At 40.5% G+C, this 17790-nt stretch overlaps 1 protein-coding gene across 1 annotated transcript in view; it reads left to right on the forward strand.

Annotated features, from left to right (window-relative positions):
• The window catches only part of PARD3B (par-3 family cell polarity regulator beta), a 589898-nt gene that overhangs the window by 315337 nt on the left and 256771 nt on the right, over positions 1-17790 (forward strand). Inside the window, exon 11 of the mRNA XM_024206395.2 lies at positions 14486-14671. Within this exon, the coding sequence (XP_024062163.1) occupies positions 14486-14671 (186 nt within the window). The remainder of the gene's footprint in view (positions 1-14485; positions 14672-17790) is intronic.

A 17790-nucleotide genomic window follows, 5' to 3' on the forward strand; every position in this document is an offset into this window, starting at 1 on the left:
GCCCTCAGTAACATTTCAACTGTTTAGATTGCACAGGAGCACTGTTTGAGGGTATTGCCATTCTGATCTTATGCGGATAATTTTTATATTTGGTAGCAAATTAGATATTGAGAGCAGTAAACCTTTATCCTGAGTGTCTCTTGCTGCTGGTGTAGGTGAGGGGATGTTGTAAAAAGAGGATATTATTGGATTGCAGAGGATTGGGATTTAGTTATACTAACCCTGTCAAAGTTAACATCTGAGAGCTGTATGATTACATTGTTTGTATACTATAAACATTAAATAAAACCTAAAGCACGCTCTTTGAGTTATTGTAATTACTCAAAAAGAGAATAAGGAGCTCTTATGAGATTTTCTTATTGAAGCAGATGAGCAAAGTAGAATTTGGACCAACCACAGACTGTCCAGTTAGCCAAAAGGTACTAGGAATTCCTGCCACTTGTTAACAATGGAATAGCTGAGTAAGGAGGTGGTTACAAACTCAGGATGATCTTGAATTGCTTAATTATCCCCGACTACAGACTAGCCTGTGATTAGTGCATACTATAGGTGCATTTTGGATTTAAGTTATGCAGTATTGTGTACATTTTCTAAAGTGTTTAAAGATTAGAGAAAAAATGACTCTCTGATCAGGGTTGGATTATCCAGCTATTATCAAAATAAATAAAACATACATCAAACTGAGGCTACTGTTCCATCCTGTTCTGAAAATATACACAGAGTTTTGATCATGTATTTATCTGTCTCTCTCTCTTCTCTCATTTTCCCCAGGAAAAAATGTGTGATCTTAAGGTGGCACTCTCTCTTTTTTTTTTAAATGATTTAAAGATCATTTTTCTTTTTCTCCAAGTTGGTAAAATACAAAGCCACTTAAATTAGAATCAGCTAAAACTTAACCCTTCTATGGCATGGCACTGTTCATTCTCGGGGCAGTGGCTTTTAAAAATATTCTTGTTATTTTTAATGAGTGTTCAAGCTACAGGATGTGTATGTACAGAGGCAGAGAAGTGCCCTTCCACCAAACTTGTCACAAATAATAAAGCATTGAAAAGGTTAATATGTATTTTTATGTATTTTAAGCCTTGGCATGCACATTACTGTAAGCTTTGTATCTCTGTTGTTTTAAAGATGGTTTTAAATAATCAAGTCTAGTTGTGATCATTATTTGTCTTGTTACCACACACATTTTTTCCCCCGAGGGAGGAAGTAAACAAAGCAAAACAACAAACAAACAAAAAACCCTCACACTGGTGTTTTTATAACACATACTATAGGAGAAGAACCTGTATAATGTAACTGTTGATCTTTAAATCTAGAATTCTCTCTTTTTACATATTTATTACACAGTATGGAAGGAAGCACGGTTAGTGGCAAGTTCAGTTATGCTTTTTCTTCCACTCACTCTGTTGTGATTAACTTTTACGTTTTAGCTTTTTTCTAATTAATTCTTTGCACTACCTGGAATTCTTCACCTAAAGGAAGATTTCTTGCTTGTCTGAAATGTTGTCCTTTTTATTTTAAGTATTCAAAGCTTGATTTCTTTATTGTTTCTTACCTGTTAATCTGCAGGAAAGACTGCACCAAATTTCAGTGCAGCCTTAACCATTATTGTACCTCCAATTGTTTGTACTCACAATTTCAATAACTTATATGTTTAAAATCCCTGATTAGGAACTCCTCTCATATACAAGTATCCTAAATTATGGTTCAAATAAATTCAGTCACCTCAGTAATTAACTGTTCTCTCTCAAAAATGAAGTCTAGTTTTTGAAAATCTGGCCCATGATACACATCAAATGTTAATGCTTTTAAAGAATATATAATACAATTTCTATATGAATATTTTTGTACCTTATATAGATACAGGGGAGAAAATCTTAAATGTATATAGAACCTTTCATTCCAAGGTGCTTTATAGAGTATATACATATCAAAATCACATCTCCCTCAAGAATTTCTTGTGCAGAGAGTCTTGTTTGTGGGGTTGTGGGCACCACTAATCTGGAACAATCTAAAAAGTATTGACAGAGGGGACCATGCACATGCATCTTTGTACATCAGAACATTTTGCACAAGGGTATAGTAGTCAGCCTTTAAACTCTGCAGTTTACATGAACTAAATGTATACAGTTACCTCAGTATTTGCAGGATTAGCTATACTTACTATAGGTAACAGCTAGAGTACTAGAAATATTGTACTGAGGCAGTGTTATTTAGTTATCTTGTTCATTATCTAAAATGACTATCACGTTTTTATGCAGGGGATCATAGCATGAAGTCTGGCGAGCTGGTCTTGATATCATCTACCTGTTTATTTCTGCTGCCTCTGTTTTTTTCCCCCCTCCTTAGCTTAGAATAATTTGTTTGAGTTTAGCTTTTTGTTAAGACTTTTTTTTATTGAGTGGGTGTTATTTTTGCACCATTTTGGCAGTGCTGTTGTGTATCAGTCTAGCTCCCATTAAAACAAAGAATTTTAGCCGGTTCCCAACCTTTCTCAAGGAGGGTCAGCAATATCTGTGTTAAGAGCTGCAGGGGAGCTGACTTCATTTGGAACTGGCGTTGCTTTGGACCCAAATCCTTTGAAGGTGTTTAAATTTGAAGCTGTCTTGGATTTTGAATCAGGATAGTCTGTCTGTTTCCAAACACTTATGAAAAACCCCTTGACGATCTGCAGATAAGATCAGTGTATTTGGCATCATATACACCAGAGAGCTCAGAAGTCTTAGTTGGCATCACACTTGAATCCATGAAATTAGAAACCAGAAAGACTTATGAATAAGAGTGGAGACACTATAACATATGGCTCTCAACAGAAACTTAGGCTTTGTATGCCTCAACTCCCAGCTATCTGGGCTACAATATTTATTTGCTGTAAAATCAAGATTTGCTTTGGCCATTACTTAAATCCACTTGGCAGCTAGAGTGGGTTACCATCTGAAAGCGTCATCAGATCTGATCAGATCTACCCATCAGCAATGATGATCATGGTCCTTTCTGGCCCTAAGATCTATGAATGTATCTATGAAAAAATTCTTCCAGGACAGTGGTTTTCAAACTTTTTTTCTGGCGACCCAGTTGAAGAAAATTGTTGATGCCTGCAACCCAACGGAGCCGGGGATGAGAGGTTTGGGGTGTGGGAGGGGCTGAGGGCTGGGGCAGAAGGTTGGAGTGCGGGGGTTAGGGCGGTGGTGCCGGGAATGAGGGGTTCAGGGTATGGGAGGTGCCTCTGGGCTGGGGAAGGGGGTCAGGGCTCTGGGTTGGGGGGGGGGGCTCGGGGGGGGGGCGGGGGGGGGGGCACGGGCTTACCTCAGGCGGCTCCCGGTCAGCGGCGCAGCAGGGGTGCTAAGGCAGGCTTCCTGCCTGTCCTGGCACCGCGGACTGCGCTGCGCCATGGAAGCGGCTAGCAGCAGGTCCGGCTCTTAGGTGGAAGTGCACAAGTGGCTCTGCGTGGCTCTTGCCCGCGGGCACTTCCCCCACCCCCCAGCTCCCATTGGTCGGTTCTGGTCAATGGAGTGCAGAGCAGGGTTCGGGGTTGGGGCAGCACGCGGAGCCCCGTGGCCCCCCTGCCTAGGAGCCGGACCTGCTGCTGGCTGCTTCCGGGGTGCAACGCGGTGTCAGAACAGGTAGGGACTAGCCTGCCTTAGCCAGGCAGCACCGCCGATGGGACTTAACGGCGCAGTCGTTGGTGCTGACCAGAGCCGCTGTGACCCAGTGCCTTACATTCCATGACCCAGAACTGGGTCGCAACCTGTAGTTTGAAAACCACTGTTCTAGGATATGACGTCTTATTGTGAACCTCTCTGGGATTTGAAGTGGGTAGACAAAACTATCCAAAGCGTGTTCTCTTTACCATCCCTACTTTAAAACTGTAGCTGTTAAGTCAGTTAGAAAAATTAATAATCTTTGTATGTGGCTGACCATCTACTAACAGTATTCCGTAGAGCCTGGGTAATATCTCAGCGCTGTGCTAAACTCTTCTTTAAGGTAGTGTGCAAATTTAGGTCCTGATTCAGCAAGGTCCTCAACCATATGCCTGCCTTCAAGTATGTTAGATGTTAGTGGGATTACTTGCATGATTAAATGTCTGGCTGAAATGGGTCTTTGGTCTTAACTAGTTAATGTGCCTCACAGTCTACTTCCCAGAGTCTCATAACTTACAAAAGGAAGCGAGGCTGGATAGTTAGGTGTTAAGAGTGCAGTAAGGCACTGAGCTATTACTTATGACAAAACCCTTTCACAAAGGGAGACCATTTTCTCTCATAAAAATCACCATGAGATTTTGAATAAGTATACAAAGGAAGTTGGAGGATCTTGTTTTTGAAGTCTCTGACGGAGTCTCACATGGTAAAATGTGAAATGCAATTTATCATCCTTGGAGGATTGAAGTGCTGAATCTGATTCTGACAGTATTCAAAGCTGTGGTTCCAAGGCGTCTAGGTATTTCAAACTAAAGCCTTTCTATCCAATGTGACATGAACTTGCAGTGCACTACATTAATGTGCAAAATATCCAAGCACAATAGAACATTCACCTCTGTCCTTTTAACAGGAGGTACCATTAGTGACTATTTTTGTCACAATATAGTAGATAGATAAATGCAGATAAAAAGCTTCTGTAAAAGTGTGGTAAGGGATATATGCAACAGTGACGTCAGTTATTTACCTCATTGTGACATTACATCAGACCATTACCTTGGAGCATTGTTTTCAGAAGCATCACAGTATATCTACCGCAACATATAGTGTTGGTTTTTATGGTAACTCACTAAATAATCGGCCACCAAAGTGTGTGTATGTGTTTTTAAACTGTGTCTAAGTTCTTATTGGAAAGAAGGTAACGAATGGTGTAAACAATTCGGCATGTTTTTTCAGACCTTTCTGTCAAATCATAGTCAATGTTCAGAGACTGCTCTTTAACCTGTAGGGTTTCTTGCAGAAAATAGTAGTGAAAGCATGTAAATGTCTTATTTCCTTCATAAGCCTTTGAAAATAATCCTCCTGGGTACATTGCCTCTCACTCTGAGCTCTGAATGGCACTCAAGGGAGTTGGCATCTCTTATCAGAACTGAGCAGCCAGGCCAGGGGCAGCCAGCACATTGAGAGGCCATGATAGTGTGCTGGTCAAGGGCATCAGTCAGGTAGTGAAAGGCCTCTTGTTGTGTTAAACAAATGCTATTTCCTTCGTGGCTTCAGGGGGCCGGGTTTTTTTTTTTTTTTTTTTTTTTTTTTTGTAAGCTTCTCTTTTGGCAAAAGAACAATGGGGATAAATAAGGCAGCCCTTCCAGTCAGGGAGATGTGCATTAGATTATCATAAATCCACAGATAAAAAGTGCAGTGGTCAATGAGAACAGGCGTTCTTAGATTAAATAAGAGGTTTAATTGAAAGTGGTGTCTCAGGAGATGGAGGATTGAGCATAATATTGAGTAGATACCATGGACCGTATTGAGAAGAAATAACACAATGAAAAGTGCTTATTTTTAAAACCTTCCAGTTCTGTTTCTGTTGTAGGTAGAAGACAGTTTCTACTGTAGACAGTGGGGAAGATTGAAGATGCATTTTGACTGTGCCCTGTAGGTGTGGAAAGATATTAGGAGTATATAAGTAGATATTACACTGTTTGAAGGATTACATATAGTTTTTTAATTAACAAGTCAGAGATCTGTAACACAGATGCACTTGTTAAAGCTAAGTAAAAACCAGTGGTGACACTTACTTGCGTACACTGCTAGCTAACTAAGTCTCCTGAAACTCTCAATTCAAGATTTTCTATCTATTGCATTGACCATTGGTTTGCTATAGTTGTAAGTTTTTCTGCTAATATGTCTAACAGGTTTACACAGTCCTCTCACCTTTTTTTGAAGTGTAGTCCTTTATGAACTTTGTTGGCCATTTTCTGACTAATTTGATTAAGAGTTTGCAGGAAAGAGGGCTTTGGGGTGTTTTTGTTTTGTTATGTTATCAAACTCCAGTCATCAATCCCAGGTTTGGGAGCAAAACTTCTCAAACAAGAGCCTTGGTTTTACTGATATAACAGTGAAGTCATTTGCATTTTGAGACAATTGATTCTATTGTTCAGTCATATCAAACAAATTATAAAATTGCTGCAGATTGCCTATATCCAATATATATTGAATCTTCAGAGGTCTGCCATAAGATTTGAGAGATTTGATTACAGCAAGTGTTTAATTTTTGGAAAATTACTGTTTTCACTTATTTCAAATCTTGTAGTTGCCAAGTAATACCAGCTGTCATAATAATGTATGTATGAATATCAGTGCATGCCTACCCCCACTGGAAAACTTTTCAGAAGGATGCTGCAGTTAGATCTTACTGGAGATCCCAGAGACACTTTCCAGTTCTTTGCCTACACAACGTAAAAATTAAAAATTGATGAATTTATAGATGGAACGACAGTGATACATGCATTAAGGATGTCTGTCATTTTCCATAATACACCCCTGTTTTCAGTTGCTTATGTCCCCATACCCACAATTTTGGAACTGTCTTTTTTCTTATTGGGAAGTCTATAACCAGATGAGCTCAGACCAGTGAGACCTGGAAATAGTGGACAAAGGTTGTTTATCCAATTCCAACCCCTCCCTACTCTTTTCCTTTCCTCTTCTGGGACTGTTTCACAAGATATTGCTCAGAAACAAAGTGGACTCCCTTCCGCAACTCAGAGCCATGGAAGAAATGTCCATGAAAGTCGAGGGCAGGGGAGTTATTCTCATTATTTCCTAGCCCTAAATAAGAAAAGAGGTTGAAATCACATTTTGGATCTCTGACAACTCAACAAATTCATCCATTGTTTCAAATTCATGGATGATAAATTCAAATTCCTACCTGAGATCCTGAAGACAGTTCACAGCTCCTGACTTGCAAGATGCCTAGTTCCATATCGTAATTCATATCACTCACAGGAAATACTTCTAGTTTCTTGTGGGAAAGTCTCATTACTGATTCACAATGGTTCCCTTTGGCATCTCCACAGCGCTAAGAGGCCTCACCGTGCTAGCAGTCATGGGTGCACATCCAAGAAGGCAATGGAGTCAAGTACCATAGTTGATGACTGGCTCACAGAGGGTCAATCATCACATGAGAAGCTCAGCCAGACAGTCCTGGATCTTTTTGCTGCTCTCGGCCTCAAAGTCAAGATAGCAGAGTCCACTCTCACCGCTACTCAGTTCATCGACCTACCATTCCCCCCCCCCCCCAAAATCTCACACCACTTGGTGGCAGGGAGGCCAAACTTCACACCTTAGATGTTATCAGATCTGTCACTTGCTATCTGGACTGAGTGAAACTATTCAGGAATTCTGCCAGACTGTTTCTAGTGTTCACCAACAGAATGAAGGGTCAACCAGTCTTCACCCAAAGAGTGTTGAAATGGACTGTATCAGAACATGTTATACAGTAGCGCGCTTTATACAGCATCTACCTGGAGTTCAACTCACTCCTTTACTCAGCATTACTCCTTAGTAAAGGACTCCATATCCAATGTCTGCTTTGGCAAAGCTGCCCTACAGTCATTGTTTCTGTAGGTTCTAAGTACCCACATCCAGGACATAAGTTACTGCTTCAGTCACCAGAAGTGGAATACATGGGGACAATCACTCAAAGAAAGGACGGTTAATTTACCCTACGGTAACTTTGGTCTTCAAGATGTTCATGTGTATTCCATAATCTCCATTCCTTTTCTGTTACTATGGAGTCGTTGGCAATCTGGATTCTGTTTTAGTTAAGGAACTGGAGAGTGATTGTGGTTGCACTGTCCTTTATACCCTCAGCTACAGGGTGCTGGAGGGCCTGCAAGGTGCAGGTTTAGCCCCTCAGATACTACTATTCAAAAGATTCCAGTTTCATAATCATGGAGCACATGTGCACCAGAAGAGGAATATCTATGGACAATAGATCTCGAAGAACCACAATTACTGTAGGCTAAGTAACTATTCTTTACTCAAGCATAACCCTGAAGTTTATTTCCTTTAGGTTCATGAATATATCTAGGCAGAATTAAAATTCAGCCCCTTTTGATTTCCAATACTTGTAATTTAATATATATATAAAGGGTTTCTAGGGATCATCTTGTGATGGATGCATGATCTCGGGAGCATGAAAACTTCAAAAGACTATTATATTGAGATGTGCCAAATGCCATAGCCTTGGGAGTAGTAATACATTTTTTGTATCTATAAATGTTATATATCCTTGTGAACTAAGGATCGTATGGCTAACTCTATGGGGGAGGGTTACTGAGTTTCCCCCAAGAAGTAAAATCAGTGGGGGATAATTACTGCAGACCCTAGGACTGCTAAACAACTCCAGAAAAGTACCATCTCTTGAGGTGACTTACATTTACTGGTTCATACTGTGTTCAAGAGGCCCACAGACAATGAGCTTGTGGTATAAAGGGCCAGACTGAACTGGCTGAGAAGGGCTCTCATTTTGATCCAAAAACAACATAAGATTTTATCGAAGAAGGAAAAACCCTGCTGGAAGGGTTTGAGGGACTAGAAACCTACTAGTGTCTCCATGTGGAAGACGAGTGACGCTTGCTAAGCTTAGCATATACTTTTGTCCTAAAATAAATAGACTGTACTTTGTGAAAGCTAGCTGGCCACTGGTAACCCTGGCATTGTTCCTAAGAGAGCAATCTGCAGATGCTGGACTGACGTCAAACCTGCTGGGATAGTCACAGTGAATTGCAGGGGACTGCACCTAAATCCCAGGTCTGGAGGGAGAGACGCAGGTCCTTTCCCATAGAGAGGTGAGGCCTAATACCTAAAGGGCACCCTTGAGGATACTGTGGAGGGAGCAGAGGTGCTGTTAAACACATCACTGTGACCCACCGTACACCTGAATTGCTTACCTGGCTCTGTAGTGGAATGCAACTTCAACAGCACACTACACTTTAAGAGATGTGGGTGTATATTATATATACTGTGGAGAAAAATTCACCTTTAATTACTGCCGGGAGTAATTCTAAAATATTGGTTGTGTTGAAAGAGAAACCCTGAGATGATCCAGCAGAAACCCAAGTTTGTGTCATTTTGGACAGTCACTGTGTTCTTTCTGGAACAGAAACTTATTAGTGTTGCAGCTCATTGCATTCACACCATCCTCAAGTGAACTAGGATTATAGGATGATATCAGTTTTGAAGTAAAGAACTGAGAGCAAAGGTATTTCTAATAGAATTGAAGACTTAGTGCATCAGAGTGGAGGTTGCTTTACCAGACCATAAGTCTTTCAGTCAAAGATTGCTGCTCTGCTGTAAAATATTGATGCATTGGGATAGTGTTCTGGCAATATAAGGGAAATTTAGGATTTGGGAAAGTTGCTACTAACAAATGAATATTAATGAGACTGGTTGCTCAAAAAAGGCAGTTAACTGGATAGATTCCCTTACTTTTAGGAAGTTGCAGCTGTTTACGGTCACCGGTGAAGGGACATCTATTATGAAGAACAGAAGGAGTTACGAGGATGAGAATTTAAAGTTACTGGTGTATTGAAGGAAACCAAACTTTTAGGAAATATATTTGTATTTCTTCCTCTGCCAACAGAAATTTTCAGTAGGTTTTTCATTGCTGTAGTTCTCTGTGATGAAGTAATTGCTACTTGCTATGCTGAGCATCCAAGCATTTGCGGTTAGATTCCACGGAATAGGTAAGGAATGGTATGTCTTAAGTGAAGAGATAAGGACAGGGCTACTGTAGTTTCACACTGAGCTGTGGAATTGACTTTTACGTATGATACAGCTTTCCTCTCACCTATCCTCTATAGAGTTGTAGTCAGTGGGATTTCATCCAGTTTCATTTCATGGCTAGCTAGTGTGTGACATTACAGTTAAAACAAACCAGGCTTAGTTTGATTTTAAGTCACATTTAGCTGGATCTTAGGATAAAATTCACTTCATTTTTTGACTCCTTTTCCCATTTACACTGGATCAGAGGTGCCCACAATTCTTCGCCATCCTTCCAGTCCATAGCATGGGTTCATATGTCTTGGAGTTCCATTCCTTTTCTCTTCAAACTTCTCCTAACACAGTCTTTCCACTGTATCCTTGGTCTTCCTTATCCTTTTTTGCTGTCCTCTTCTGCCCACACTTTCTTTGCTGATCATTATCACATGTGCCGCCCACCTCAAACATGTGCTTCCCAGGCTTTCTATCACTAAGGGTATGTCTACACTGCTGTAGACCCCTCTGGCTGGCCTGTGTCAGCTGACTCAGACTCGTGGGGCTCGGGCTAAGGAACTGTTTGATTGTGGTGTAAACATTTGGGCCTGGGCTCCGGACCCTCCCCTCTCGTGAGGTCCCAGAGCTCACTCTCCAGCCCAAGCCCAAACATCTACACCGCAGTTAAACAGCCCCATTGCCCAAGTCAGCTGACATGGGCCAGCTGTGGGTTTTTAATTGCAGTGTAGACATACCCGAAGAGTTCCAAGTTCATCTTCCCCCTGATTTCTTCCATGTGCCCTCTAAGCTCTGCTTGTTTTCCATTCTCCTCAGTATATTGTTGTTTACTACCTGTCTATTTTTTTCTTCCCTTTCCATCAGATCCACCCTTTCCAAACCGTAGGGCAGGCAGGGACAAACCCATGCCTTGTACACTTTTCCTTTCAGTTTGTTACTTGATTGCTGGTCCCACAGTGCTCCTGCCACCTTTTTCACAGCTGCCCATGCATACTGGGTGGTTCTTTTCAATTCTCCAGAATTCTCTCCATTGGCAGTAAGTGTATTTCCCAATACAAAATCCTTTCTTCTGATTCAGCTTCTCTCCTGAAACTCCTATCAACAGCTCTTTCTCCACCTTCATTGCTTGCATAACTTCAGTTTGCTTTGCATTTACTTTCAAACACAGATGTCCACTCTGAAACCATGTTTACCACTTCCTTTTTGCTATCAGCCAAAAGGGCCAGATTGTCAGCATTCATTAGCTGGATCTTAGGGTAAAGCTGAATGTAAATATGCACCCAAGAAGGGACAGTTTTTAAACCAATTTAGCTCTACTGGATAAGGAGCAGTTGTGAAAGGTATTAGGGGGATTGTCTGGAGAGTTCCTTGAGTAATAGGTACAAGCAGCTGTTGTTTTAAATTGAACTTTAATTTACTGAGGTTTTCTTATAATAAAATTACACAATACTTAGAGCGCTGCAGTGAAAGCGTTGTGAAACTATAAGGATTCCAAACTGGGTATTGAAGGAGAGCTGAAAGAAACCTAATACTGAAAAAAAAAATAGTATTTGTCTCACTGAACACATTTTAAAATCTCATTTGATACAAATAGCATGTCTAGGCACTCAGATGATAACCCAATGGATTAGTGAAAAGCACTAATGCACAGAATACCTTTATTAAATAAATGTAAAAATGTTGTCCAAAACTTGAAGAGTTTGGTTAGCTTTTCACATGTTTTTAACAGTCTACTTATATAGGAATCTAGTTTAAAACTGAACGCACTTATATTTAGAAACAATGTTATAAAGCACGTGTTTGTAGTTATTATTTATAGCATACAAATATAAAGTAATTGCCTAGTTATTGTAATGTTGTCCACTAGAATTAACAGCATTTTGCAACTTCTGTTATAAAATATTCTGTCCTTTGTAGGGACATGGCAGAAAAGACACAGACACAGACACTTGACAGAGCTGTTCAGGAGTGAACAGTCTGTTTTATCCATGCTGTCTCTCCTGTCATCATTTAAGGACATGAGCAATTTTCCAACTTCTTCACTATTAAGATCTCTCTTACAGCCAGACTTCCTTGCACTGTGCTGAGGGGGCACAAAGGTTTCAGTTGTACTGCCCTGGTATGATGATAGGGAGTTGTTTTTATGTTTTGTGTTGTTTCAGCAGCCGTTTATTTTGTGATCCAAAAGGATACTGACAGAAAATCCCAGAGACTATATAAGTGAATGATGTCAGCAGGTGCACCCAATATTCATGATGTGAAATGATATGATTATATGAGGTATCATGGATATTACCTGTCCATTTCCTATGCTGTTAGTTGAAAATAAAGCTCCTATTTGGTGCAGCAAGCAAGTAGCAGGCAGAAATGTAGGTGATCCAGTTTATATAAGGCGTTTGGGGTGCTATCATTGCATTAGGAGATACTTGAGATGTTTGGTGTGGTTGTGGTATATATTTCAGTGAGAAGCCAGAATTTTTTTGTTGTTGGTATTTTACTTTGCGTCCAAAATTTAGTGCCACGCCTCCCTCCCTCCCCACCCCCTCCCGCATTTCAAATGCGCACTCGCGCTCTCTCTCTCTCTCTCTCTCTCTCTCTCTCAGTATTTATTTAGAGCCTCATCTCCATAATATCTGAGTGTTTATGCTAAAACTCATCTTCCCTCACACTGATCCTGGGATTGTCAGATTTGGGCTTCAGTTCGCTCCACATTTAAGATTTCTTATGGCTAGACAAGATACATCTTAGATGAAGGATTCCCTCTTTTGAGCCACGTTGTGGGATACATATCTTAGCAGTAGATTCCTAGCAGCCCCATTGTGGTAATATATTTCATAACTACAAATCATTAATCAGTAAGATCCAGTCTAATTAACTTCAGCTAGAGGTGAGGCTGAGGCGCTGCTCATGGGCCATGTGATTAAGTGACTTGACAGAACTCATATGATGAGTCATTGTCACAGGTGACAATACAAATCCAGACATCCAACCATATTCTCTAACCACTCTAGCCCAGTTTCCCTTATTTATTTTAATTCTTTGGCTTTGGGAACTTTTACAGGACTGTTGCCTCCATATGTTATAATTTTGTTAATTACTTATGTAAGAAAAAATGCCACAGAAAGTTGTGTACTTCAAGTGAACAAAGGCAAGAGCACAGAAGTGGAGCAAGAGTACTGGAGATAAGCTAATGTCATCAAGACAGTAATTATCAGTGTCAACACCGTGCCATTTTTGTATTTTCCAATTAAATTAAATGAATTGACTTTCATGCAATTAATTTTTAATAAATATTTGTATATGGTACATATTAGAATCAAGGTTTATAGTTCTAGCTCACTGAATAGTATGACCCCCTCCCTCAGACAGTAGTTACTCTCCATCAGCAATAGTGGCATCTTAGATACATGTAAGTGAATCATGTATTCAATTGATACTATTTCAATTGTTGACATTCACTTACATTTAGTTTTTACCCTTATCTTTTTTGATCACACCTCTTGCTGCCCATGTATGGTGTTAAATGTATTGTATAGTGGCCTCAGTCCACTGCCAGTTGGACCGAATAATAAACTTTAAGGTCATAAAGGAACCATTATGATTATCCAGAAACCAGCCCCACAACTGCCGCACATTGATACTGTGTGGACAATCTCAGCAAAGATGGCAAGGGTGTGGGGCGTGAACTTCCTTGTACCCATCGAGGTGGTACAGTAGAACCTCTGAGTTACAAACACGTCAGGAATGGTTCGTAACTCTGAACAAAACGTTATGGTTGTTCATTCAAAAGTTTACAATTGAACATTGACTTAATACAACTTTGAAACTTTACTGTGCAGAAGAAAAATGCAGCTTGTAGGCTATCTTAATTTAAATGAAACAAGCACAGAAACGGTTTCCTTATCTTGCCAAATACTTTTTTTAAACTTTCCCTTTATTTTTTTTAGTAGTGTATGTTTAACACAGTACTGTGCTGTATTTCCTTTTTTTGGTCTCTGCTGCTGCCCGATTGTGTACTTCCGGTTCCAAATGGCTGATTGGTCAGATCCTAATTCTGGTGTTTGTAACTCTGAGGTTCTACTATACCTCCAAGTTAGGTTTGAGGAACATTGGCAGGACAATGTTGAGAAGTTTCCACTCCCACTTCCAGTGTGGTGCCCACTTCCTGTGTGGATTAACAGAGGACTTCAGTCCAGCACCTTTGAGAAATGCTAACTTAGTGTTCTGCTTTTTAAAATGGTATTTTTCTGCATATACCATTTTTCTATTAATTTTGTTTCTTACGCTGCTGCTCCAAACTTTAAAAGATATCCAAAGCATGCACCAATTCATCCACTAAGGGTGCAATAATTTTTTAAGGATTTTACTTAGAGCGGTATGAAATTTAACCACACAACTCCTATTAAAATCAGTGAGCGCTACATGTAAAGGCAGTGGGAATTATATGAGTACATTTTTAATGTAGCTGTTTGTATATGTTTGAAATACAGAGTCCTTCGCCTTAAGTGTCCTTCAGCATCAAACTTGTAGTACCTTGAACTGAAGTGTTTCCATATTCCATGTAATCATATTTATAAATATTTTAATCATATATATTAGGTCACAAAATCGTGATCAAATCATAGGCAATAGCCCAAAAGCTATTGACTAGATAAAGGAACTATGGTGCAAAACTATTTTTAGTTACATGAACCTGTCCAAAGATTTAGATCTGGGAAACCTAGAATGCACTGTGTTAATATTCTCTTTTTTTTTTTTCTTCCACTGTTTTCATCTTTCTATTTCTCCAACAGAAAGGAGAGCCCAACTGCAGTATTCTTTCACTGGAGACCACAGAACAGCTGACCTTTGAGATACCCCTGAATGATTCAGGTTCTGCTGGACTTGGTGTCAGCTTGAAAGGCAACAAATCTCGGGAGACTGGGGCTGACCTTGGGATTTTCATCAAATCCATTATCCATGGAGGTGCAGCTTTTAAGGTATGGAAGAATTGTATTAGCTCTTGTCTGTGGTAGCATTCAGATGTTCACATGCTCTTCTAGGAGTTTTTATTGAGAGAGTTCTTGTCTTCTCACTTCCAGAAAATTACTGGAATGCTCTTCTAAATAGTGCTAATTCCAACACATCACATAATATCCCATGTACATTAACATATATAAATATATATATTTAGCTCACACACCAGTATTTACCTCATAGTTAAGATTGCTCAAGTGTTTCTTTACTCTATAAAAAGATCTTACAAAGATGCATACTTGTATTGAAAAAAATGTATATTTTTCTCCTTTTTTTTACAGTGATGTCAGAATTAAGACTGTGCATTTGAGTGAACTTTTGCGGAATTGACTGTGAGCTTTGCGGTTAGTGTATTTTGGAGTGAAATGGGCTTTGGGTAGAATTTCCAAAAGTGCCTAAGAGAAGAGGACTTAGGCCTCTTTCATCACATAGGCATTTTTGAAAAGTCTACCCTTTGTCTCAGGCTACGTCTACACTACGGGGGGGGAGAATCGATTTCAGATACGCAAATTCAGCTACGGGAATAGCGTAGCTGAATTCAACATATCTGATCTGACTTACCCCGCTGTGAGGACGGCGGCAAATCGACCGCCGCAGCTCCCCCGTCGACGGCGCTTACTCCTACCTGGGCTGGTGGAGTACGCGCATCGATTCGGGGATCGATTATCGCGTCCCGACAAGACGCGATAAATCGATCCTCAAGAGATCGATTTCTACCCACCGATCCGGGCGGGTAGTGAAGACAAGCCCTTAGAGTTGAGGAGTCTGTGATTGTATTTGGTGGGGGTAAAAGCTGTGAATTGAGGTTGGTTTGGATGTTAATGTTGCCTAAACTGGTGATTTCCTTGATTTTTAATTTGTGCTGATAGGAAATACACTCGAGCAACTTTAACTGTACGTTAATGGCATTTTTGGTGTGAGAATTTCCTTGGTGTGTGGTGTGGTGGTGGTTTTGTTTTAACAACAAAAGTTTTAAGTAGTCCTGGTGTGTAAGTACTGAAGGGGGAAAACTAAGCTCTGGTAGATGTCATGAGGCACACCATACCAATGGTGGTTACTGCAGTGGTTGTAGATTTTCTGGTTGTAGATTTTTATATAGGGGGTGTGTGGGTTGAGGGGGGATTTATAGCTTTATGGAATGTGAAAGAAGGAAGATAGTTCAGGCAAGCTCTTTTTCTAAGTTGAAAGTGCTAAACTTTGCATTCTTAAAATGTCTAACATGGAGAAAGGTGTTTCTCTGTCCCTGTGCCCCCTATGCTGCCTTCTCATTCCACGTCTGTCCCTGACCCCTATAGGTGCCTTCTGTACCCTCTGAAGTTGCGGCTTCCTTGTTATCTGTCATCCTCTAAATCACCCATTCCCCTTTGTTTTTTGTAGACTTGCTAGAGTTTGAGACCGAAAGCCCTGAACTCGCATACCTAGCAAGGTCTGTCAGAATGAATGCCGATCTGGTAAAGGTGTTTAGACTCCACAGTGCAGTGCGGTGTAAGAACCTGGATAGGATTGTCAGATGGGGAAGTGGCCTTCCTCATGACCTGGGAAGCAACCGAAGCTGGCTGTGAACATTCACAACTCTGCCAGCCTCCGTGGTGCAAGAAAACAAACCAAAACAAAAGTTATAACAGAAAAACCAAATCACATTTTATATTTTTATTTTTCCTCACAAATAACTCCAGGTTGGGCTTTAATGCAAGTTGAAACCCTTGTGAAATTGTACATTTGTGACTTGTGATTGTGATGTTATGTGACCTTGGGGGGAAAAAAATCGGTGGAAACCTGAAAAGAGCGATTTGAAACCTTCTTGAATTGTACCACAATGGCACTTAAAAGTGTGAAGTGGCATAGAAGATTACAGTTCTTGCAAAAGCCCATTTTTGAGAGTGATTTCTGTGAATGTTCCTGTTTTAATTAAGGGATTCATACCTTGCTTTAAGTGGAGAACTCAAAACAGCCGTAACTACTGAGCCATTAGGGCAGTGGTGTCCAAATTGTGGTGCATGCCCCGCTAGGGGGGTGCGTAGGAACTTTTTTGGGGGGGGGTGGAGGAGTGGCGAGGCCTGGGCCAGCCCCTACGGGGGGTGGGGAGGGCTGTCCCCCAGCCCCACTCTGCCCCCAGCCATAACTCCACTCTGCCCCCGCTCCACTGCCAGGCCATCTCCACGTCTAGCCCCAGCTCCTCCCCCATCCCGAGTTCAGCCCCCAGCTGCACCTTCAGCCCAAACTCCTCTGCTGAGCCAACTGTGCCGTAATGGAGGGGATTCCATTACTGGTAGGGGGTGTGGGGAGGGCATGACAGGAAAAGTTTGGACACCGCTGCATTAGAGCATTTCCGTAATAGCGTATTGCATGTAGCATTCTCTCTGGGCTGCTTTTAGTCTTTCCAGAGTTCCAAGGGTGACACCGCTGGACCCATAAAGCAGTGTAAAGACAATGAAATTACAAACTTATTTAGTGTTTACAAGAATAAAAATTCAGCAAGCCTGTGAGATGGAGAATAATGTATTCAATCTGAACTGTCAGTGGAAACCTAGTTTGTCATATTCTTATTCCTTGCCAATCAAAATATTGTTAGTATTATGGACAAAGCGTGCCTTAGTTGAGGTTAACAACAGTTGCATAGAACTGATGTCTGAGCTGAACACAAACTGATAAATCACAACATTATGACTTGTTCATCTCTCTCATGGAAGTAAGGACTCTTGTTCACTTTTTTGATTAAAAAGCACTTGAATAACTTGCTAATGTTTAGGAAATTTATTGGCAGCAAATTCACCAAATAAAATGTGAATAGAGATAGCTTTAGTGAAATTAAAAACAAGAGTCTTAATCATCTTGTCATGTAATACGTTTAGCTGTTTTGGATCTATAATGTAATATTTTCTTTTGTGTTATCTCAGCAGATCTGAACAATTCTATTTTCCGTAGAAACACCTTTAGTTCAGTTTGTGTAAATTCCTCTCCTGACACTAGCCTGCTGAGTAAGACAACTCACAACATTAAAAACTACACAACCACATATTTACAGCTGGTGTTAAATGCCAGATGGCATCAATCAAGGCTTTAGCCTTTATATGACTGTTTA

Source organism: Terrapene carolina, unplaced genomic scaffold (assembly GCF_002925995.2).
Source record: "Terrapene carolina triunguis isolate 2854851 unplaced genomic scaffold, T_m_triunguis-2.0 Scaffold62, whole genome shotgun sequence".
In the NCBI taxonomy this organism is placed as follows: Eukaryota; Metazoa; Chordata; order Testudines; family Emydidae; genus Terrapene; species Terrapene triunguis.